The sequence below is a fragment of the Oncorhynchus gorbuscha genome, linkage group LG11 (assembly GCF_021184085.1).
Source record: "Oncorhynchus gorbuscha isolate QuinsamMale2020 ecotype Even-year linkage group LG11, OgorEven_v1.0, whole genome shotgun sequence".
NCBI classification, from domain to species: domain Eukaryota; kingdom Metazoa; phylum Chordata; class Actinopteri; order Salmoniformes; family Salmonidae; genus Oncorhynchus; species Oncorhynchus gorbuscha.
Genome location: NC_060183.1, coordinates 21,592,808 through 21,616,797, shown reverse-complemented (window position 1 = coordinate 21,616,797; position 23,990 = coordinate 21,592,808). Strand labels below are relative to the sequence as shown.

Sequence of the window (23,990 nt, the reverse complement as noted above, 5' to 3'; positions counted from 1 at the left end):
CGAGGAGCCTGTTACACGAATGCAGTGAGAAGCCAGGGTAAATTGCTAGCTAGCATTAAACGTATCTTATAAACAAAAACAAAGGTAATTCAAATAACCAAATTTAACCTAGCAAATTTCCGATTAATACAATTTTTTTTGACTACAGAGGTAGCAAAACTGTACTTCAAATCTATGATACTCCCCCACTTACCATATTGCTTGACTAGTTGGGCCCAAGCTTGCTGTAAAACATTAAGACCTATTCAGTCTGTCTACAAACAGGCTCTCAAAGTGCTTGATAGGAAGCCCAATAGCCATCATCACTGTTACATCCTCAGAAAGCATGAGCTCCTGAGTTGGGAAAATCTTGTGCAATACACCGATGCTCCGCCTTATCTCAGTTCACTGGTCACGATGGCAACACCCATCCGAGCACGCGCTCCAGCAGGTGTATCTCAATGATCATCCCTAAAGCCAACACCTCATTCGGCCGCCTTTCGTTCCAGTACTCTGCTGCCTGTGACTGGAACGAATTGCAAAAATCGCTGAAGTTGGAGACTTTTATCTCCCTCACCAACTTCAAACATTAGCTATCTGAGCAGCTAACCGATCGCTGCAGCTGTACATAATCTATTGGTAAATAGCCCACCCATTTTCACCTACCTCATCCCCACAGTTTTTATTTATTTACTTTTCTGCTCTTTTGCACACCAATCTCTACCTGTACATGATCATTTGATCATTTATCACTCCAGTGTTAATCTGCAATATTGTAATTATTCCCCTACCTCCTCATGCCTTTTGCACACATTGTATATAGACTCCCCTTTTTTTCTACTGTGTTATTGACTTGTTAATTGTTTACTCCATGTGTAACTCTGTGTTGTCTGTTCACACTGCTATGCTTTATCTTGGCCAGGTCGCAGTTGCAAATGAGAACTTGTTCTCAACTAGCCTACCTGGTTAAATAAAGGTGAAATAAAACAATAAAAAATAAATGTCTTGTATTCAAGATCCTAAATGGCCTGGCTCCCCCTCCACTCAGTATTTTTGTTAAACAGAAAACCCAAACATATGGCAGCAGATCCACAAGGTCTGCCATGAGAGGTGATTGTATAGTTCCCTTAAGGAAAAGCACCTTTAGTAAATCCATTTCTCTGTGAGCTTCCCATGTCTGGAATACACTGCCATCAGACACACATAACTGCACCACATATCACACTTTCACAAAATGCTTGAAGACATGGCTAAGATTTGTGAACATGGTCCCTAGCTGTGTGTTGCCGCTTTCTATGTCTGTAAGGAGTGGAAACACTGTTGCTTTTATGAAATTTGTCTTGCTGCTTTTTGTTCTCTCTTGCTTGTCCTATGTTGCTCTGTCTGTATGCTCTGTCTTGCTTGTCCTATGTTGCCATTGTCTATATTGTAATTATTTTTAATAACCTGCCCAGGGACTGCGGTTGAAAATTAGCCGGCTGGCTAAAACCAGCAATCAACTGAAACGTTGATTAATGTGCACTGTCCCTGTAAGAAAAAGAAAAAAACTCAAACTCACAGTACCAGTCAAAAGTTTGGACACACCTACTCATTTAAGGGTTTTCCTTTATTTTGTACTATTTTCTTCATTGTAGAATAATAGTGAAGACATCAAAACTATGAAATAACACATATGGAATCATGTAGCAACCAAAAAAAGAGTGTTAAACAAATCAAAATATTTTATATTTGAGAATAATGCGTTTGAGCCAATAAGTTGTGTTGTGACAAAGTAGGGTTGGTATCCAGAAGATAGCCCTATTTGGTAAAAGACCAAGTCCATATTATGGCAAGAACAGCTCAAATAAGCAAAGAGAAACAACAGTCCATCATTATTTTAAGACATGAAAGTCAGTTCGGAAAATTTCAAGCACTTCGAAAGTTTCTTCAAGTGCAGTCGCAAAAACCATCAAGCGCTATGATGAAACTGGCTCTGATGAGGACCGCCACAGGAAAGTGTCCATTTCATCTTGTCCAACTGTGTATGTAGGATTTCATGTAAACCCTGTTTATGGTCTGCATCAAAGTAACAGTCCTTGTACCTAGCATCGAGCATGGTGGCAACACAGTAGTGGCTCAGAGAGAACGCCAGCGAATCGCTCGCATACTTTTGTAAGTTTTAACCCCACGGTCTGTGTCAGCAGTTTAGTTGAGCAGGCATTTCAATGCCATGACAGAGGGCAGACAGTTGATTAGCTTATTTCTCGAGTCAGTTGTTTGAACGGCGCTAGGAGTGTGTTCACGTTTCCAAGTTTCAAACATGTTCTCAAATGCCATTGAAATGGAAGCAGCGGTATAAGAACCAGCACATTCTTGAGCATGCAATATGGCTTTCCTAAGCATGAAATCCTCTTCAACCCACTGTGCTGTCAGACTCAGCATGCTCATGGGGCCGACATCGTTGGTCCAAATGTCAGTCTTGAAGCTAATAGCAGTGGACGCCCATAGCAAGTATCTCATAGATGTAAGTTTCAATAATACTGTGCAACTCCGGTAGGGCAACATCTGAAAAATGGTATGTACCGGGGCTCGACCAGTCAGCAAAAGCCAACATCATCCACGACAGAGGACGGTTGATTGTCAAGGGCAATGAATTCCATTATCTTGGCGTTAATGGATTTCACCTTTGAGTTGTCTTGCTGAAATGTTCTTACTCTTTCAAATGACTGCTCGAGTTGTTGGAAGTATGCGTTTTGTATTTATCTGCTTTTGTTCTGGGTAGCGCTGTATTTTTCATGGCGTCATTTGCTTACGTTATATAGGTATGCACATCAGCTTTGAAATCGGTTTTGCACAGGCGTTAAACCAGACATTGGTCCTATGCTGATGTTGGCATTTTTAGCTTTTATCGTCTGATTCCGATATGCTCACCGATATATTGTCCATCCCTACAAAACATGGTACAAACATTATTGGGCACTGACAACAGCACAAAGGGCAAGAAGATAGAGACAACAATACATCACGCGAAACAGCCACAACTGTCAATTTGTGGTTGAATTGCTGCAAAAGGACACAAATAATAAGAAGAGACTTGCTTGGGCCAAGAAACACAAGCAATGGACATTAGGCTGGTGGAAATCTGTCCTTTGGTCTGATGAGTCCAAATTTGAGATCTTTGGTTCCAAACGTTGTGTCTTTGTGAGATGCAGAGTATGTGAACAGATGATCTCTGTATGTGTAATTCCCACTGTGAAGCATGGGGAGGTGTGATGATGTGGGGATGCTTTGCTGGTGACACTGTCTGTGATTTATTTAGAATTCAAGGCACACTTAACATGGCTACCACAGCATTCTGCAGCGATACGCCATCCCATCTAGTTTGCGCTTAGTGGGACTATCATTTGTTTTTCAACACAACAAGGACCCAACACACCTCCAGGCGGTATAAGGGCTATTTGGCCTAGAAGGAGAGTGATGGAGCGCTGCATCAGATGACCTGGCCTCCACAATCACCCGACCTCAACCCAATTGAGATTGTTTGGGATGAGTTGGACTGCAGAGTGAAGGAAAAGGAGCCAACAAGTGCTCAGCATAAAAAACTGGAAAAACATTCCAGGTGAAGCTGGTGGGTTAACTGCCTTGTTCAGGGGCAGAACGACAGATTTTTACCTTGTCAGCTCGGGGGATTCAATCTTGCAACCTTACAGTTAACTAGTCCAACGCTCTAACCACCTGATTACTTTGCACTCCACGAGGAGCCTGCCTTGCAGTAAAGCCAATGTAAGTTGCTAGCTTGCATTAAACTTATCTTATAAAAAACAATCAATCATAATCACTAGTTAACTACACATGGTTAATGATATTACTAGTTTATCTAGCATGTCCTGCATTGCATATAATCGATGCGGTGCGTATTCGCGAAAAAGGACTGTCGTTGCTTCAATGTGTACCTAACCATAAACATCAATGCCTTTCTTAAAATCAATACACAGAAGTATATATTTTTAAACCTGTATATTTAACTAAAATAAATCCAGGTTAGCAGGCAATATTAACCTGGTGAAATTGTGTCACTTCTCTTGCGTTCATTGCACGCAGAGTCAGTGTATATGCAACAGTTTGGGCCGCCTAATTTGCCAAATTTTAACGTAATTATGACATAACATTGAAGGTTGTGCAATGTAACAGGAATATTTAGACTTATGGATGCCACCAGTTAGATAAAAATACGTAACAGTTTCGTATTTCACTGAAAGAATAAATGTCTTGTTTTCGAGATGATTGGTTTCAACCATATTAATGACCTAAGGCTCATATTTCTGTGTGTTATTATGTTATAACTAAGTCTATGATTTGATAGAGCACACTGAACACTTTCGTGCGTTTTGCCAGCAGCTCTTTGTTGTGCTTCAAGCATTGCGCTGTTTATGACTTCAAGCCTATCAACTCCTGAGATTAGGCTGGTGTAACCGATGTGAAATGGCTAGCTAGTTAGTGTTTCAAACGTCACTTGCTCTGAGACTTGGAGTGGTTGTTCCCCTTGCTCTGCAAGGGTAACGCTGCTTTCAGGGTGGCTGTTGTGGATGTGTTCCTGGTTCGAGCCCAGCTAGGAGCGAGGAAAGGGACGGAAGCTATACTGTTACACTGGCAATACTAAAGTGCCTACAAGAACATCCAATAGTCAAAAGGTTAATGAAATACAAATGGTATAGAGAGAAATAGTCCTGTGATTCCGATAATAACTACAACCTAAAACTTCTTACCTGGGAATATTGAAGACTCATGTTAAAAGGAACCACCAGCTTTCATATGTTCTCATGTTCTGAGCAAGGAACTTAAACATTAGCTTTCTTACATGGCACATATTGCACTTTTACTTTCTTCTCCAACACTTTGTTTTTGCATTAATTAAACCAAATTGAACATGTTTCATTATTTATTTGAGGCTAAATTGATTTGATTGATGTATTATATTAAGTTAAAATAAGTGTTCATTCAGTATTGTTGTAATTGCCATTATTACAAATACATTTTATTTATTTATTTAATTTTTAAATCCCGAATAATCGGTATCTGCTTTTTTTGTTCCTCTAATAATCGGTATCGGCATTGAAAAACCATAAATCGGTCGACCTCTAGTCTTCGCTATTATTCTAACAGCAAACAAGCTTAATAAACTAACTGCATGGTAATACTTACAATAATGAAGTAACTTTTGAAGGCAGATCGTGTACACTAGGCATAAAATGGTATTCAATATTGTTTGGGACTTCAGATGTGCCAAACCTAGGAGAGGCTAGCTAGATGGCTGGGTTAGAAAAATCTGTCTAGAAACATGAGTATGCAGTCAATGCAAGCTAGCTATGTGTCTGTTCAGAAGAGTTAGCTACAGACATGTAGGGTTGTTAACAGAGACTTACCAAATGATGCTGCCAAGATCCATAGTAAAATCCTGTACCGTATCAAGCGGTTCTGCTAACGTCACTAGCTAACAAAATATTAATCAATGATAGCTGAGCTTACTGTGGTTCTTTGACTAGCTGGCTAACTACATTATATATTTTTTTAATTTATCATTAATGCCATGTTACCTGGCTAGTCTCTATCAGATTAGCCTTCCAAAAAGGAATTTATTTTAATATTTTTTTAATTGAACCCATTTTTTAAAATTTAAATATTTTCAATGAGGCTACTAACATGCATTGTCATCGTGCATTGTCATCGTGCATTGTCAGATTATCAATTTTCAAACGTTTAACTGCATTTTTTAGCAGGGTGGCAGGTAGCCTCGAGATTAGAGCATTGGGTCAGTAACCGAAAGGGTGCTGGTTTGAATACCGAAGCCAACAAAGTAAAACAAATTAGCTGTCGCTGTCCCCTTGTGCAAGGCACTTCTAAATTTGGGCTACTTCTAAATTGCATTGAAGTTGCCATGGCATTTCTCTTTAAAATAAAATCTATAAATGTCACTGTTACCTGCTGCTGCTACTGACTAACAGGCAGTGAGGCAGGCTGTTACTGAGTGAGTGATGAGGAGGACCAGAGGGGTGTGTGTGTTGAGCGGAGTGAGTGAGAGGAGAGCAACGCCAGCACTTGCGCACGCCATGACAAGTGATATAAGAACAACGAACAGCACCAGCTAGCTACATACTTCTCCCTCATGTCATAGAGAGAAACAGTAAAGGCATCTTTTTGTAGGCACTAACTCCACCATGGTTCATTGAACAAAGCCTATGGGGAAAGTGAATGCCATTTTTGTAGGGTTTTCGGTTAAACACCACAAGTAAGGTCTGTGGAAAACTTGTTTTGTTCTATGAGATAATCTTCATCAGCTAATGCAACTTTTGTCAACTTTGAAGCATTTATTTAATGAAAAAAAAACACAAAGGCTTCATAATTCATAAAGATCATGTTAACTGACTGCGATTATAGAACAAAACATATAAATTAGTTAATCTCAGACCTTATTTTCAGCTTTTACTCCAAAACCCTATTATTTTCCATAAGGATAGCTGAATGAACCAGAGGTCACTCATATCTAGTTTTTAGGACTAGATTTGTCCTCTTGTTGCTAGTTTTAAAGCCTTGTGGGTAGGTTTTGAGTTGCAATTGCCCTGGAAATTTTAACTAGACCTGGCAACCCTGCACGCATTGCCTGACAAGATTTCCATTATACTGAAAGGAGAAATTCTCCTCATTGGCAAAAATGAAATCACAAAATGTGGTGCAGAATAATAGTAAATAATTGGCTATATGGTGAATGAAGTTATATCACTCATATGTTGTTGTAACGTAGCTATCAAACGTAACTACTATGTTTGAGTATTTCTAGCCAAGTTTCCGTGAATATCATCCTTGCTTGAGGGTCTTCAGCTTTCAAGCCTGGCCCCTTGGCCCTCAAACTAAGAGATTATAAACTATCGTTATCTAAATATCTATCGCAAATCATGTAACTCGGGCACCATTGCCATTTAGCTTACTGTCATTAGTTACAAGATACGCTTAAATTAACTGTCAAAACCAAACTGTCAGCTGTCAAACATGGGTGGCCGCTCAGCTCGGGTACACCGGGCGTCGCTTGGCTAGCTATCGACGCGTTAGCTAGCTACCTACACCCATCAATTCGAAGGAATTGTATTTTCATGCATTTTGCTCAAATAAAGACAATGATATATCACGTCAACGTTATACACAATTTTATAAGTACATGTCGCGATGTACCTGAACATTTCCATTCGATGTTTCGCCCCCTTTCGATGGTTTTCAGTCCACCGTAGTCGTCCCTCCTGGTAGCTCTGTGCTTGGAGGAAACTGTTGATGCTGTGACTCACGCGCAGCCTACACAAGGGCAAGACACGCACGTGATGAGCAGAGCAAGCGCATCGAAATTGCTGGACCTTTGCTTTAGCGACATCTGGTGGTTTAAAGCGGCAATGTACGTTTTCAATTATACGTTCAATTATACGCTTAATGTATTTGACTGAGAATGTACAAAAAAACATTTGCCTGGCTATCTCGAACCAGGATCGTATTGTTGTTGAGTGGTGAATGAATTGGTAGATTTTTGGGTGCGATCTAGTCATACTCTACTATTCTTGAATAACATTCTGGGGGGAAACATTTAGCTAACTTATAAACTGGACACGTCTGTTTATTATATACTTTATTTTTACGGCTTTATAAAAGGCTTTACTAGAAGGTAAGTCACCTACCTGTCTTGGATCCAGCTCACAAACAGGTGCATAACTTGAGTCTTTCCCTGCTCCCCCCTCATTCCAGTTCCCACATTTGTTGCTTAGTAACACTTCCAAACATCCATTGTCAGTAATGGATTCTAGGTCGCACGAAGTTGATATTGCGCCCTTTACCATCTGGAACTCAGCCTTTGAAGACAGAATGTCGCTGCTTGCAAAGCTGGAAGAGTCCCACAGGGCCGTTAGAAAGGTTTGTGCTGGCACTTTGTGCTGCAGTGTTAGAAAAATAAACTTCTCAGTGCATGAAATGGGTGATCTCCATGCCAACTCATCACACCAGAGTTGTTATCCGTAGTCCTAGGCCTATAGATTGAGTGGTGTGAACATGTGTTTATTATTAGATAGCTCTGTGATATGTTTGTGTGCCTGCAATAACAATGCAAGTCATTTTTTAACAAGCAAACCTGGAATACTCCCTGTACCCTGTGTGGTGAAACTGCCACTGTGGTGTTTATGGTGTGGCCTGGTTATGTGGTCCTCTTTCACATTCAAATGAGGCCCTATTTCATATTCAAATGAGACCTTCTACTACAAGAGGAGAATGTTTCGTTGTCATGGAGACTTATCCCCTTCAACTGGCAATCCAGAGAGTAAATAAGGTACCCAAGCATAGGCGGTTAGTGTCGTGGAATGTACTGTAGGAGCGGTGGGTGGGGTGACTGTGGTGTGTGTGTGTGTGTGTGTGTGTGTGTGTGTGTGTGTGTGTGTGTGTGTGTGTGTGTGTGTGTGTGTGTGTGTGTGTGTGTGTGTGTGTGTGTGTGTGTGTGTGTGTGTGTGTGTGTGTGTGTGTGTGTGTGTGTGTGTGTGTGTGTGTGTGTGTGGCCGAGGAGGACCTGCCTTCTCCCTCATTCTACTACGTATCAGCATCCTCTTACAAATAGGGCTGGGTCTGTTATCAGTGGATCTGTTGGCAGTCTTGCGTACTGCAGCTGAGCGCAGAAGGATTGGCTTTATTGCACTAGGGGGAACAGTAGGTATCCAGGATATAGCAGGCAAGTGGTAAACACAAAGGGAGGGCTATCTGCTGCTGCTGCCCCAGTCAGTACTTGACTGAGAGAGACAGACGGAGAGAGAAAGAGAGAAGAAATGGAGACATCCAGCCAGCTACTAAGTCTTGACCAAAAGAAGGAGGAAGATGTCGGGACTAGCTTGTTTCACTGCCATATGAAGCAAAGGAGGCTTTTTAATCCTCAAGAGGAGATGGTTTGTGTAGTTCACTGTCTGGGAGGGCTAAACGAACAATATTCAAGAGTCAAGTTCAATGCTTTACTTATCTAAGAGTCCACATTGTTTGCAATGTAAACGATATGATTTGAACAGCTTGTACTGTATAAAGAGTGTCCTGGAAGGATAGGCTGTTTTATGGCAGGGCCGGCTCCAGCTATAAGCGACATAAGTGATCGCTTATGTCTTTGATTGTTTGTGTGATTTGTCAGTGGGTCGCTGGTTTGTTTTCATTATTATTTTATTTGTATTTTTATGTATCGTTTATTTATTCAGTCGAGACAAAATAACATTCGCACACAACCGAAGAGCAACACATCTGTTTACTTATCACTATCCCAACCAAACCCACCTCATCCAGAGTTAGGTAGGCTTGTAGCCTTAACTACTTAAGTAGGGCCAATAGGCCTGCTATTTGTCTATTCTTGATACCTGTTCTCTCACTCATCAGATAGCTTAATACCCTTCTTCTCTGTCTCTCCAGAAGTTCCTGTTACACCGGTTGATAGTCGTCGCCAGCCTCCCCCAGCAACTCGCAGACAGGAAAGACCTGGGAGGTCAGCCAAACATTACTGTCGAACACATTTAAGAGCTATTGTGCATTCCAGGGCGGATTACAAGGCATCACTATTTCACTGATAGAGGTCCTTCCTGTACACTGACTCAGGTTTCTCTTTCTCCTACGGAGCATGGTTTTGTTTCTAGCTGATAGGTCAAATCAAAATCATTGTTCAAAATGCTTTCCAGTCACTTTAACTCTACCTACATGTACATATTACCTCAATTACCTCGACTAACCTGTGCCCTCGCACATTGACTCTGTACCGGTACCCCCAGTATATAGCCTCCACATTGACTCTGTAGCAGTACCCCCAGTATATAGCCTTGCTTGTTATTTTACTGCTGCTGTTTAATTATAGGACTTTAATTTTCTATTTTTTACTTAGCACTTTTTTTTCTTAACTTCTTTAAGCATTGTTGGTTAAAGGGCTTGTAAGTAAGCATTTCACTGTAAGGTCTGCACCTGTTGTATTCGGCGCATGTGACAAATAACATTTGATTTGATCATGTGTTTATGAACGTATGATGTTGGGACACACTTCCTCTACAAATACTCTTCACAGAAAAAGTTACTTTACTTTAGGATGCTCCTTAGTTGGGGTTATTTGAACAAGTTTTTTGTTATGGGCCACTTTCTGGCTGACACACCTAGGTCTGTGAGTGAGAAGGAAGGACATTATGGTGTGATCCTTATAGAATATAATGGATGCAATAAAGCTTATTCATGCAAACCACGGCGTTTCCAGCAGTGAGATACCTCACTCGGTTATCAGTGAACCGGGGTTATGCAAGTAACCGTACATTCTTTCTCCTTTGGTTGGACAGTACACTACGAAGAACTGAACCAGCGCTTGCAGAGGTATTACCAAGGAGATGCTATCACAGGCCTGCTTTTGCTGTACCCAACCTGCATGCTTCATGTCATTGAGGTAAACAAGATTAACCAGTAACACCTATTAATGAAACCCATATAATATATACAAATCTGTCAAAATCCCCCGTCAATGCAGCGACAAGGCACTAGTCTCAGCCAATCACTTTAATTCCATTAATGACCATGCTCTTTGTTTCTCTGCTAGTCCTCCAGCGAGGTTCTTGTATCTCTGCTGCAGGATCTGAGGGACATGCAGGAACGGCCACACTGGTAGTATATCTTACCATGCTGATTTGAATCAATATATCATAGTGTGATCTCATCTGCTACTAAGTTCCGAGGGTTATGCACAGTGGTGTAAAGTACTTAAGTTAAAATACTTTAAAGTACTACTGAAGTTGTTTTTTTGTGGAAACTGTACTTTACTATTTAACTTGTACTTTTACTCCACTACATTCCTAAAGAAAATAATGTACTTTCTCCACCATACATTTTCCCTGACACCCAAAAGTACTCTTTACATTTTTAATGCTTAGGAATTGTTCAATTCACACTCTTAAAGAAAATAAAAAAATATCCTGGTCATCCCTACTGCATCTGATCTGGCGGACTCACTAAACCCAAATGCTTTGTTTGTAAATTATGTCTGAATGTTGAAGTGGGCCCTTGGCTATCCGTAAACTTTAAAAAAACAAGAAGATCTTGCCGCCTGGTTTGCTTAATATAATACATTTGAAATGATTTGTACTTTTATTTTTGATACTTAAGTATATTTTAGAAATTACATTTACTTTTGATACTGAAGTATATTTAAAACCAAATACTTTTAGACTTTTACTCAAGTAGTATTTTACTGGGTGACTTTCACTTTTACTTGAGTCCTTTTCTATTAAGGTATCTTTATTTTTACTCAAGTATGAGAATTGGCTACTTTTTCCACCACTGGTCAAGCATGTGCATTCCAGCCAAAGTCAATATAGCTTGACTAAAAACCCAGCCATAAACATTGCTTGCATGTTGTCTTGATGTTGTCATGGTCCCTATCATCGTCATGCAGTGTCCTGATCGAGGCGCCCAGGGTCCTGGTGATGTCACATGACCTTCCCAGCAGGTTGTTCCAGCAGTGGAGCTACAAGGTGTTGAATGTGCCGGCCAGGGTGGGTGGGATGCTGAGTAGAGACGGGCCAGAGAGGGAGGAGGATGAGGACACCGACACACTGGTCAGCACCGCCCTGTCTATGCTGCTCAAGCTGGGGAATCACCTCCTCAAAGCCACCAAGGTGTGTCATCATTAGCATCGGTTAGACTACAGAGACTTATCAAATCCTGGGCTCATTTAAAGGAAGATCCACCTGCTATTTTTGAATTAAATTAGTCCTACTCTAGATACCATAAGTGGAATCTCTCATTTCTGACAGACCATTCTTTTTGGTGCCTCTATCATCTCTCTATGCATTTGTACAGGGGTCAAAGATGCCTCTGGGCTCTGTTCTGGATGAAGTACCAGAGATGATAGTCCCCCAGGATATTCTGGTTCAGCTTCTGTCCAGAGGAGACCTTCTGAGCCCCCAGCAGTACCTGCAGGCCTACCACACCCCTCTCCACATCCTCATAGACTCTGGTGAGCAGGACTTGAATCACTCATCAACAGGGTTGGGGTTAACTCCATTTCAGTTTAGTCAATTTGAGAAGTGAATTGAAGTTCCAGTACATTAATTAATTGAACAAATTGTCTGTGAAAATCAATGGTTCTCAGATTTGTATATAGTTCACGTTAACTGATAACTTTGGTACCAAAACATTGCCAAATGCTGTATGTTCTGTGATTTGTTTAAAGGGCACGTGTTTGGAAGCAGTCAGCTAACTACAGTTTAGTGTTTGGCCAAAAGGTCAAAGGTATGGGTGTGTCAGCATGTCAAATGAAACCAGTGCATGTGGTTTGAACCCAGAGAATAACATTGCATGCATCATCTCAAATTGGATCTGCATGACTTTGAATGGATTGTATCTCTCTGAATGAAGGACATTTTGATTCCGGCACAGTATATTCCTTTGTGCGCAAGGGATCTTGAGGTGTTGATGTGCATTTGAATCGTATTCCTTCTCTTTGTCTCGTGTTCTTGTCCGTGACAAAGGCCTCTGCATGTAGGCTTTGACATAGGGATTTATTTTGTGGGCACTGTCAGTTAGGATGATTCACATGTTTGATATTATTTCCACAGAGCGTACTTGGCCTCCACCCGAGCAACTTCGATGTGAATTCTGACTTCTGATGTGATACAACTAGACATTTGAATGTGCTTCCTACTCAATCTGTTTTCAGGGTTCATATATGCCTGGTTATTTGGATGTGTTATTGAGAACTGCCATTCATCTGGACTGTGTGACACATTCAACTCTAAATAATTGTCCTTGCTCCACAAATGGATACTACCTAACAAGATACAATGTTTGATACTGTAGTGTTAAAATACACAGGGACTGCAGGGTAGGTTTGGTTGTATATTGCAAATATTTCATAAATATTTGACTGGATGTGAACTGGTATTGGAAGTATTTTCTTTCCTGTGTATATACTGTCACACCCACGCCATACTCAACAATAAGGCATGATTAAATACACATTTAAAAAAAAAACCTTTTTTAATAGTTTCAACATTCTGATGAGCATTGTTTTTGATCTTACAGGACATGTCCACAGTAGTTGTTCCACTCTGTGACTGGGAGGGAGTATGTCCCCTCTCTTTATTTTAGTGTCCCCAATGTCACTGCAGTTTGACAAAGTACTGTAGAGCCTTTATATCTAAAAGCAATGTCTCTAGAGCATCAATCTTCCATTTTATTTTGACCCCCTTGTGTTAATTTATTACTTGAACATAAACTATGCAAAAAGATTCATTAAAAGGTACTTTCTTACCAAACACTAGCTGCATGCACCACAGTGTCATAACTTACACATGTTCAGAGGCAAACCAGGTAGGTGTGTTTTATCCCACATTTATTCAGGCTTGGCTGATTGGCCAACCAAAAAAGGTGTATCTTTGTTTTGCCTAATATGAAGCAGGAGGGTTTTTTCATCTGATGGATAAGGGGATTGATGTATGCCTATATAAGGCTATCCTCAGAGAATAACTCAATGTTTGCAGACAAAAAGAAATACACTGCCAGTCATCCATTCAGTTTCACTGTCATTCTGTTCCTGACTCATTAGGCAAAAAAAGCTAGAAGTTAGATGCTATATTGCCTCCGAGTTGTATTAAGTCATTAAGTTTGGCAATTATTAAGCCATGCTTCTAGATGTACAGTACTTCGTATATTTATGTGACTCTGCTTGGTGAATAGTTGATTGACTGGATGAAAAGTTTGAGCTCAACAAAAATGCAAAACAGGAACTGTGGACTGATCAACTGATAGGGCAGAACTGAATAATTCTACCTGCATTGCAAGGCCCTTTTTCTTTTCACATATAAAAATAAATATGACAAGCACAGGTAAATAGGACCAAAGGTAAGACACATTTCACAAGCATGATGACAAAGCATGCTGCTGATTTTCACACGTGGGACAATGTCTAGTCATAACCCCCAAGCCTATTCACATCACTACCAAACATCTGTCCATCCTGTTAAAACTACATCCACAACACAGAGAATTCCCCCTAAAAACAACCTGAGGCAAACAGTCCAAATAGTCACCAGTACATTCCACCTATTCATTTAAAAAAGGCCTTTTCTCTTACAGTAACTCAACAGACATGCTTAGAAAAACTGTAACAGTGGAAATAGTTTGAGGAATCTCTCTTACCAACAACTGCCCTTGGTACACAGGATTTCTGCTTTTAATAAAGTTGTGTGTTCAATAAATATGTACAAACCATCACTTCATAAAAAGAAGACAACCCCTTTTACAGAACAGCAACAGAACAGCACATTATCACCACAGACAGAAGTCCAGATAGACACATAACTGAACATTCACTTCAACATCCAAATTGTAAGAACAGCCTTCAAAAATGTTAATGCAATTTTGTCTATTTTATAATTTTTTGAATCCTCAAAATCATATGCCATGGTTGGCATTTGTTGCAAGTAATGATACAAAAGACAAAAGCAATAAAACATCAATATAAACTGTAAAAAACTTCAAATCATTTTAAAGAGAGTGGGACCCCCTTCCTCTTTGAGGTTTCTCTGTTTCTGTGTTCACAAATACTGTAATTGCACTTTCTTTTATCATTTTGAACTTCAACAGTTTTCTTCTGGAATTGTCTACTCAGCATTGCGTTGAACTATATTGCTTTCAGGGGAGGATATTTGTCTTCTACACCGGGGAATATACTCTGTACTGTAAGGTTGGAATAACTAGGTTGACTCAACCGTTTTTTGCCTCGAGGGATGGTGGTCCCCTTCTAACTTACCTATTGACAATCACAAATACATCCCTCACAATAGCTGGTCAGGATGTCGACTAGTGGAAACACACAGTGACGCAGCACTTTCCATTCAGACATACTGTATTATTAAGCTCCCGGCTGATGACTCTGCACTAACAATCCTAGAAAATAGATTTAACCTTTAATCTATGTCCGTGTCATATGGTACTATTTAAAGCTTGCGGCTGATAACCGTGCAAAGCTTTACTGCATTTCGTTAAGTGTGAATCGGGCAATGTTGTGGTCAGGACCAGAACAACACGGACATGTCAATACATAAATACTTTCAGTCAATATTTATATTTTTCTTATCTTAATATATATTTGATCCTCTCCCCCTGTTTTATATACACACACATATACAGAGGCGTCAGTATTTACAATAGTGTTGTGATGGATAAAATATATAGCACTTGAACATAAGTGCATGACAGGGCAGCGTTTGTTGTGGCTTCCAGGCAATAATCAGTGTTATGGATGGAACATTTCTCAGGAGATAAAGTCAAAGGTCTGTATAGGTCATGGGCGGGCGCCTCACCTTTGAACCCCAACACCGGATAAACCGATTGGACCAATGGTATTTTGTGCTGTGGATGTCAATCCAACTCCTCTGCACCGTAATCATCGGTATACAGTAAATACTTTCATCACAATAAGAAATACTTCACATTCCTCATTGTGAAAGTATTGTTTTTTTATTGTGTGTTGGGGGGACTGAAACAGAAACCTCTGTATAATTTCAATGAGAGCCTATTCTCATTCGCTGCATGATAGAATATAAACACATATTCTAGCACCAGAAGAAATGTACCTATATTCCGGATTACACCCACACACACAGGCACAGAACTACACCCATATACACAATCACTCTCAGAAGAGTTTCCAATATTTGCTTTCAAACAGCTGAGCCGGCTCCCCAGTGACAGGCTCTTGCCAGAGAAGTCTCAGGGTGCTCATTAACAGAGTTACAGAGACCACAGAGAGAAGGTATACAGACAAAGGGTGTTAATTTGAGCGAGTTTGCTACAGCAGGAAAAAAGTCCTGCAGCAACAGGAAATATCAATTATTATGTGGATTATAACTAATGGATGTTTTTGTAGGGGTTGATCCATTTTTCGTAAGGGAAAATCAAGTCTGAAATTTCAAAGTGGAAATGACAAACTTCAGAAGCCTTTTAATACCTCAAATACACTTCAAGTTAAAGGCATTCCTACAGAACAGTTCTCCTGCAACAGGGTGATCAAATTAAGATCCTACATCTGTAAAGTCCACTCGTACTCACTATTCAGTAATCCATTTATAAGTATTCTGTTTATTCTGTGTCTATGCTCTATTCCCTCTACTACAACATAGACATGCAGATTTCTCCCACTGAGCTCCAAGCCTCTCCTATGATAATGTACAGTCAAGTACATGCTAGACTATATAATATATGTATACTGTATTTATAGTTCTATATACAGTAGAATATCTGTATCTCTATGGTTGAATTCTTATTTTATATGACTCATATAATAACTCCTGTATCTCTATTAACATCATATACTCTGAAATGTACAGTATAAACCGTCATTTTAAATAGTTTTAAACAGCCAAATGTAATCTTAAACCCCTCTTTGAAGAATGTGATTGCGAATTCAAGCTCAAACTTGTCTTGCAGTACCATTATATTTTCACTCACAGACTATGGCAGAACTCGCCAGTCAATGATGCAGCACATTTCCAAACACATCACACAATTCACAAACACACACACACACACACACACGTTCAGCCAGGACGGAAAAAGGGGTTGCCAGAATGCCAGTGAACTCAAGAGTACAAGAATGGGTTTAGGCGTCAAAAAGGAATGCTATAGCCTTGGTGACAGGGAGAGGAAATCAGAGATGTCCTGTCCCCTTCCTTTCCTACTGCACTCACAAGAGGAGAACCCATTGCACCAAGCCACTTGTTTTCATGTCTTGTAAGTTAAAGGCAATATTGCAAATGACTCAAATAAGGCAAAAATAAAAGATGTATAAACAAAATTGTTTTAAATAAATCCTTAAAAATGAATGCACCCCAGATAGAATCAATGGAATCTAGTCAACATAAAAACCTAGCATTCGGTCCCTTTCTCTGAATCAAAAGTTTCAACCCCCATTGTCTCAGTCGGAAACCCTCTGGATGTGGATATAGGTATTTTCTGTATTCATGTCTATTACATTTTTTGGAGAAGGACTTTGATTTACAGGGCTGAGCGTGGTACTTGGTCTCTATGGGTGGAGGTGAGGTCTGGAGTGAGTCCCCATTGGGTCAAAGGTCAGAGAACGGGTCCTGGAGACGGGTTGGAATAGTAAGGGCTGGGCTTGGAAACTTGTGATGTCATAGTATCGTACTCTCGGACTCTTCCTCTGACTCGGCCTTAGGGGTTGGCCGGACCACCGCCACTGAGTTCCTGTAGGGGGCCATCTTGGGCTCATCAAAGATGCCATCCAGTTCTACATTAATGATGGGGATATCCAGGTTGCAGAAAGAGTCTGGCCAGCCAAAGATCGACACGAGACGAGAAGAGACAAGAGAGAAGAAAATAAGAGAGAGACAGAGATAATAACTGTTAGTGGTTGCTTAGAAAAGGCCATTCTAGACTAGATTAAGTCAATGTTAAATGGTGTGTTATACACAGCAGAGAGGTCAGCATAGGCCCGAGCTATTGTTTTACACACACATCCTCAAAAACGATCCGTGTTTCTAGAGAATTACTGACAGATTAGAGGCAGGTCAGTAAGTAATGTAACTCCAGCTTTTCTAGCAGACATAGTGGTTCGGGTAGGTTTGTAAATGCTGAAAATTGCATGCGAAGAGACAATTCCCCAACAGTATCCAGTGCAGTCACCACAAACATTTATCCTTGTCATTACTTTGTCTTTGAACTCACAGTCATGTGAGAATGATGACATCCATAGTGTAACACTGAAATGGATAACAACCAGTGACTGTGGAACAGAAAGTGGAATAATTCTAGAACAGCAGTGGGTGTGGCATAAGGTGGGAGGGGGGGGGGGGTACTGTGCAGTGTGTGAGCAAAGGGGCAGCTGGCCCCGGACAGGACAGAGGTGGGATGTGGCATGGTTTCAGGGAGAAAACAGTAAAGAAAGCTTCTTGGGAGAGCAAAATTACACCAATCTTCTGTGTGAAGTGGAGTCAGTGGACGGTCTTTCAGACACATCCACAAGCCATGCATCGCGCCAGTCTCAGCCACCATGCAAAGGCCAACAAAATGGGTTAGTGGTGGACTGAACACAGCAGAGATATATAGCTCTATACATATGAGAAGTATATATAGGTATATATACACAGCAGAGGAGGCTGGTGGGAGGAGCTATAGGAGGACAGGCTCATTGTAATGGCTGGAATGGAATCAATGGAATGGCACCAAACACATCAAACACATGGAAACAATATGTTGGACTCTGTTCCATTGGTTCCATTCCAGCCAATACAATGAGCCTATACACCTATAGCTCCTCCCATCAGCCTCCTCTGATATACAGAAAGCTGGAGCCGTGCAGCTCCACAGTGAGCCAGAATGGCGGACGGTTGGTTGTTTGGAGGGATGGGAGGGTGAGGCTTTAGTACAGTACTGGAACTCCTGCTTACCCTAAAAGGCCCTCTCACATTTAGCCCATATTGAACCACTCGCCTCATACCGCTGTAGGCACACAATAATAGGAGTCGAAAAATATTTAGAAAATGGAAAAACAAGATAAGAGATTAAAATATTTTTTACCTTCTTACCTTTTTTTGTGTGAGTTCCCCACAGTTTAACACAGACGAAAGGGTTAAAAGTATTATCAGTTTAACAAACTACACAAAATAATTCCATTTGCAGAAACCATATTAATACTCTGGCAGGCACACTGGAGAGCGAGATATTCCACCTATACCAGAGAAAAGAGTGTATGGGCGGGCTCCTAGTGTGTTGAAACTCCATTGAAGCGTTTACCTGTGGACATGCTCTCTCCAGGAGACAATCCATCCAGAAGGCCGCCACCGTGCTCAAGAGGTTGGGGGCTGGAGCCAGGGGTGCTGGGGGGCTGCGGCGGGGGTAGGCTGGGCCTCTGCCGAGGAGGCTTGGGAGTGGGCCTAGCCTTGGTGAGGGTGCCGGCTAGCGAGGGAGGGGAGGAGAGAGAGGGGGTGGCGGTCTGGGCCTGTCCCGGGGAGCCGATGGTGGCGTAGCCCTGGGGGTAGCTGAAGCCGTACAGGGAGGGGGTACTAGGAGGGGTGGGGGACAGGCTGACTGGAGACGGCTGACCTGTAGACTGGTCCGACATTCCCCCAGACTGAGAGTAGGGTTTAGGTGGGATGGGGGCCAGCTTCTTAGCTGTGGAGAGAGCAGCAACACAGATTTTAATTGAGAGGTGACAAGCCAAGACGAAACAATCTGTCTGCTTTGTGCACAGCATGGTCTCACACACACACACACACACACACACACACACACACACACACACACACACACACACACACACACACACACACACACACACACACACACACACACACACACACACACACACACACACACACACACACACACACACACACACTCACACACACACACTACTTCCATCAGTACCTCTTCTCAGTGTGTGAGGGCTATGGTCAGAAGAGTGCTGTGACAGCCCACCAGAGAGTGCCGTTCCCTGGAAGCCCTTCTGTCCAATCACTGGAGACAGCTCATTGTTCTTCAGAGTACTGGGGAAGACAAAGGGATATGAACAACAATATGTAATCTTCATAACATCTTCTTCAGGTCGTGTGTGTGTTTGTGTTCACTACCTGTCAGTTTGAGGGTAGATGGCCTCAATCTCCCACATGTAGAAATGAAAATCCCTGTCGTTCAATGTCAGATAATCTGAGTGACCACTGACAACTTTCACTACTGCAAATGTACTACTAGCTATATGGCAGTGTAGCTAAAGCCCCCCCCGAAAATCCAAGCCCAAGCCAGTAGGTTTAATGGATTTTTTTTCTTGCCTTTTATGGCACTATGCAGACAGAATGTCAATGGGTAGAGAGCTTGAAGGTCAAAACCTAACCAGTTCATAATAGGATGTGAGTAACAGCTCTCCCAGCTCCAAATCCCCCCGCCCACTGACAGCAGATGAGGATGGGTGATCGGGACTGGAGAGATTTGAAGTTAGGGTGGAGCTATGCAAATGAGGCATCCCTAACAGCTGTTGATGTAAAAGACCCCATTCCGATGAAGGCCAATGATCGGATAGGAATCATGCCAGCCCATCCATATTTTTCACTTAGTCACTCTTTGTCCAATTCATATTCAGAAACATAACTAGTCAACTACCATCCAAGGCCAACTGGGCCCTTTAAAATTAACGGCCACTATATTCTGCTATCTCTGAGAGTTTTCAATATTCTTTGTTGCTTGGCAACATCCTACAGAATTTCCTGGCAACATGGAAAGTTATGGATTCCATAAAATAAGGAGAGTTTGGTACTAGAATGATCCAATAGAAAAGTTCCATGATGGGAAGAATATCCCTTTGAAACATGAAATTGAGGACAAAAACGAGAAAATGAACCAAATGTATAAAACAGGATGTTGGCACTTTCTCACTCTCCCCTTTGTTTCCTAATGTCCCTCTCTCATTTTGCCATTATGAGCCACTCAGGCCTGTGTGTGTTACGGAGACTGAGTTTATGTCCATCTGGCCAGGGCGATGTGACGTAGTATTTACCTAGTCAGCTTGGCTCCTCTCTCTCGGCTACAGGCACAGGCGGCCCACGGAGGAGGTGCGGACAGGGGGAGGTTAGAGGTGTGGGGACCGAGGGACGGGTCGTGTCGGGTTAGCACGAGGGGGGGTTTTGATGTAGAGAGGGGAGACGTTGGTTTCTAACGGTGGGGGCGCATGCGGAGCTTCGGCCAGGGAGCTCTGTTTGGGGAGGTGCAGGGAGCAGGGCTTGGGGTTAGAGTTTATATCAAGCTGCTGGGGGGAGGGAGAGGGACATGAAGAGGGGGGCAGTGGGGGAGGGCTGTAGCAAGACCAGCGGAGGGGAGGTGGGGGCGACGGCCCAGGGGGCACGGACTCTGGTCCGGGGGCGACAGGGCGCGCACACTGCGGTGCTCGGGGGGTAGAAATGGTGAAGAGGCGGGTAGCAAGAGGAGGAAGAGGGGTAAGGGGGAGGGGGCCTTTCCTCTTCCGGGGAAGGGTAGGCATAACAGGAGTCCAACGCGTCATCGGAGCTGCAATGATACAAATTTTTATGATTTCACAGGGAATTTAATTGTCCTTAGTCAGGGAGAAGCCAATATTGTCACGTTCTTGTGGTGGAATGAAAAGTGTTGTATGAAAAAGAATATGTGAACAAGTCCAGTGGGCCATTCTGTCATATTTGTGAGCACTCAATAACCACTGCAGTTCATGTAGTGTGAAGGAGAACAAGTGCGGGTTTTTGTATCTGGGAAGGTATTAGTCAACCAAAGTTGAACAGAGTCACATTAAGAAGGGGAGGGGAGAGGTCTAAGGAGAACGCAAGTGAAAAATGTCAAAGAAAAGAGCAAATGAAAAACCTTCATTCAGGCCAGCATTCAAGTTTTGAAACTAGTAAACTGTTTGACAAATACAAGTAAGAACTATATTTGCAATCTTACATGAGCAGTGTTAATGAAACCTGTTCTGATGGATGGAAATGAAAAACATGTACATGCTGCATTGGCAAGCTACTTTTGAGATGAGGTACACATTTTCACAATTTTATGGGTAATGGATAAAAAAAACAACTCTCTGGTACAACCTGGATATGAAACAAAACCAAGCACAAAAATAACTTCAAGGGTTCTAGAAACTCTGAAGATCAGACTAAAGGACAACAACAACAACCAAAACAACATCACACGAGGTCACGAGGTCAAACCAAGTTTGAGAACACATGCAACAGATGTGAGGGGCTCCGGTTCACAGAAAGATGAAGATGATGCGTGGGAAAGAGAATTAGAAGACGTCAACAGACTGAAAAAGTACAACAACGCCGTGTCGGGGTCAGTTTCAGGACGCGAGGAGTGTGGGAAATGGACAGCCTTACCTGGCACGGTCACTGCTAGCGGGAGGAAGGGTTGGGGAGGGGGACGCAGAGATCTCCCCCTGCTCAGGTATGAGAGCGTCTGAGGGCGGGAGGGGGGGCTGTACACCTAGGGGCGTGGAGGAGCTTTTACGCGCTGACGACGAGCCCCTGCGTGACACCCAAGAAGTGTCCATCACCCTGACCCCCATGCTGCAGTGGGACAGAGACGCACAGCCAATCAAAGACAGTGGTCAGGGGTCAGAGGTCAGCTCAGGGAGCCTTATCCTGTAGTCCTCACAATTGTCAGCACAGTCTTTACTGTACTATATGAAGTAGAAACACTAGGGAAAGGAAACCTTTGTAATAATGTGTCACAGTGAGGGTGCATGTATGGTTGGTCTCTGTGTGACAAACAACTGTTTGCACCTGTTATTGTCGTTTGTACTTGTCAAGCAATCAGAGGAGTACATCTGACACCAGACATCGCAAAAAAATGCATTTGAAGTCAACAAACCACACACAGTGTGAGAACATTGTTCACACGGGAACTTATTTGGCAGCGCTGTCTGTCAGCAGCACTCTGTAAGGAGCATTGAACTATACGATTAGAAGTGTGTCCGGACGAGAGACGAATTGTGACTGGAGTACTGTCAGACAAATGATGACAGAGAGAGGCATTCTCTCCACAGGCAGTTCAGACAAGGGTGAACAGAGAGTTACAGGCAGGAGGAAGAGTAAGTACAGTACCTTTGAATTTTCCTAACGCTGCTTGGTAGGACAAAAACATCACATAAAGGGTAAGGATCATGAGAAACTCCATTAACTGATTTACAGCAACACTAAATCAAAGCAACTGCGGGAGCAGTCGGTAAGGGGTTGGATCCAAGATGGAGAAGCAGCAGGTCGAGCCTTCAGGTTTGGATACAGAGGGTTGTGGGGGATGGAAGTCATGCTGAGAGTAATGAGGAGAGGGATTTGAGGGGTGAAGATGGTCCTTCCCAAAAGAGCTCCAAGCATGTCCTACCGGTGAGCCAATTATCACTTAGTTTAGAGCTAATTAGGGCAACATTTCCCCACGGACATAAAAATACCCCAAAATAACACCAAAATATAGGAAGTAACTTGCAGCAGTGGTTAATGTACTCGTTTACTATAAAAAAAGAGCAAGTACAACTATGGATAGTTAAAGGCTACATAGTATTCAGATATTTTTCAATCAATGACAATCGCAATCACAAAGACACGGTCAAGGACATGGCATGACACATCACCCATAGTGCTTTGGAGAAAGGCCCCGAATGAATGAAGACCATAACATAGGTATCAACCTGCCTTCATGGACTTGAATATGGACACAAAAGAAAAGGAATCAAAGGTGGGAATGCTACTTCCTCATTGGTCTCAGCTTGTACTAAGGAGCAGAATGCTCCTTGACCTGATCCTGCTCTATCTGAAGGGGTGGGTGTTTCTAATGAGAGCAGAGCTCTATTGATTGGTCCCTATGCAGTCCTGGACATGTTTAATTAGCTGGGATTATTGTGTGGTTCCAGAGCTGAGGGGCTCAGACGGTCTGCTCTGCTGACAGAGACCGATAAGACAGAGAGGTCATTTGAAGAGAGAGAGTGAGAACATGATTGACTTGAAACTAATCCTCCACAGAGCACAAGAACTGCTTACAGCACCACTCATCACCACGGACCAACCTCTTTCTCTGAGCTCCCTGCTGTCTGACTGCCCCTCTCTTACAGTGCACATCTCTCACTCACTAGTTATCTCTCTCTCTCACCTGAGATGAAGAAGAATTCCGTGATATTCTCTCCGCCATTCTCATACCCAGACAAAACTTTTTACTTAGCTCACTTAAAAAGGTTATACAGCCTTGTATGATCTTATGAAGAAAAACTATTCACATAGAAATATGACATTATGCCATTTCTACGACACAGATATGGTTTCAAATACATGCTTATTTAAGTATGTGTATTTGAAATACTTATTTTCTGTGTATTTGAGTATTTTCAAATAATTTGGCAGAACCAACTACTTCTACTTGAAGTATTTAAGAGTATTTGTCACGAATCTCTCCGGGAACTTTCATTACGCACACCTTTCGTT

The 23,990-nt window shown here is 42.1% G+C and overlaps 3 protein-coding genes across 12 annotated transcripts in view; 1 reads left to right on the top strand and 2 right to left on the bottom strand.

The window, feature by feature from the left end:
• ndel1a (nudE neurodevelopment protein 1-like 1a) overlaps positions 1-7,321 on the bottom strand; it is a 32,701-nt gene extending 25,380 nt beyond the window's left edge. For both annotated transcript variants that reach the window (XM_046368912.1, XM_046368911.1), the window contains exon 1: positions 7,183-7,321. The gene's annotated coding sequence lies outside the window, so the exon portion shown is untranslated. The remainder of the gene's footprint in view (positions 1-7,182) is intronic.
• Positions 7,322-7,720: 399 nt separating this feature from the next.
• LOC124048281 (testis-expressed protein 47) lies at positions 7,721-12,909 on the top strand. Of its 3 annotated transcripts, XM_046368915.1 has the most exons (8): positions 8,629-8,918; positions 9,424-9,496; positions 10,326-10,429; positions 10,580-10,644; positions 11,432-11,654; positions 11,839-11,995; positions 12,212-12,270; positions 12,597-12,909. In XM_046368915.1, exons 1-7 carry the CDS (start codon positions 8,802-8,804, stop codon positions 12,247-12,249), a joined length of 777 nt encoding a protein of 258 aa, XP_046224871.1. In that variant the 5' UTR covers positions 8,629-8,801; the 3' UTR covers positions 12,250-12,270; positions 12,597-12,909. The 3 variants fall into 3 exon arrangements, with proteins under 3 accessions (XP_046224870.1, XP_046224871.1, XP_046224869.1); XM_046368914.1 differs by lacking the exons at positions 8,629-8,918; positions 12,212-12,270 and adding an exon at positions 7,721-7,905; XM_046368913.1 differs by lacking the exon at positions 12,212-12,270.
• A 1,276-nt stretch (positions 12,910-14,185) lies between these two features.
• LOC124048279 (rho GTPase-activating protein 44-like) overlaps positions 14,186-23,990 on the bottom strand; it is a 75,429-nt gene continuing 65,624 nt past the window's right edge. The window contains exons 17-22 of one of the 7 annotated variants that reach the window (XM_046368906.1): positions 22,623-22,643; positions 21,897-22,085; positions 19,429-19,547; positions 18,796-19,173; positions 18,450-18,501; positions 17,193-17,329 (exon numbers count right to left, since the gene is read on the bottom strand). In XM_046368906.1, coding sequence (XP_046224862.1) covers positions 18,494-18,501; positions 18,796-19,173; positions 19,429-19,547; positions 21,897-22,085; positions 22,623-22,643 — 715 coding nt within the window. In that variant the 3' untranslated portion in view covers positions 17,193-17,329; positions 18,450-18,493. Of the gene's footprint in view, positions 17,330-18,449; positions 18,502-18,795; positions 19,174-19,428; positions 19,548-20,570; positions 21,058-21,896; positions 22,086-22,622; positions 22,644-23,990 lie in introns of those variants that run through there. The other 6 variants (XM_046368902.1, XM_046368908.1, XM_046368903.1 and 3 more) reach the window with 6 other exon arrangements.

What these genes read in the sequence shown, in the direction of transcription:
- LOC124048281 (XM_046368914.1), top strand. Translation starts at nt 7,789, where the DNA reads ATGGATTCTAGGTCGCACGAAGTTGATATTGCGCCCTTTACCATCTGG. An exon ending in CCCACAGGGCCGTTAGAAAG is followed by an intron (nt 7,906 to 9,423) that starts GTTTGTGCTGGC and finishes CTGTCTCTCCAG; the next exon opens with AAGTTCCTGTTACACCGGTT. An exon ending in CCACATCCTCATAGACTCTG is followed by an intron (nt 11,996 to 12,596) that starts GTGAGCAGGACT and finishes TTATTTCCACAG; the next exon opens with AGCGTACTTGGCCTCCACCC.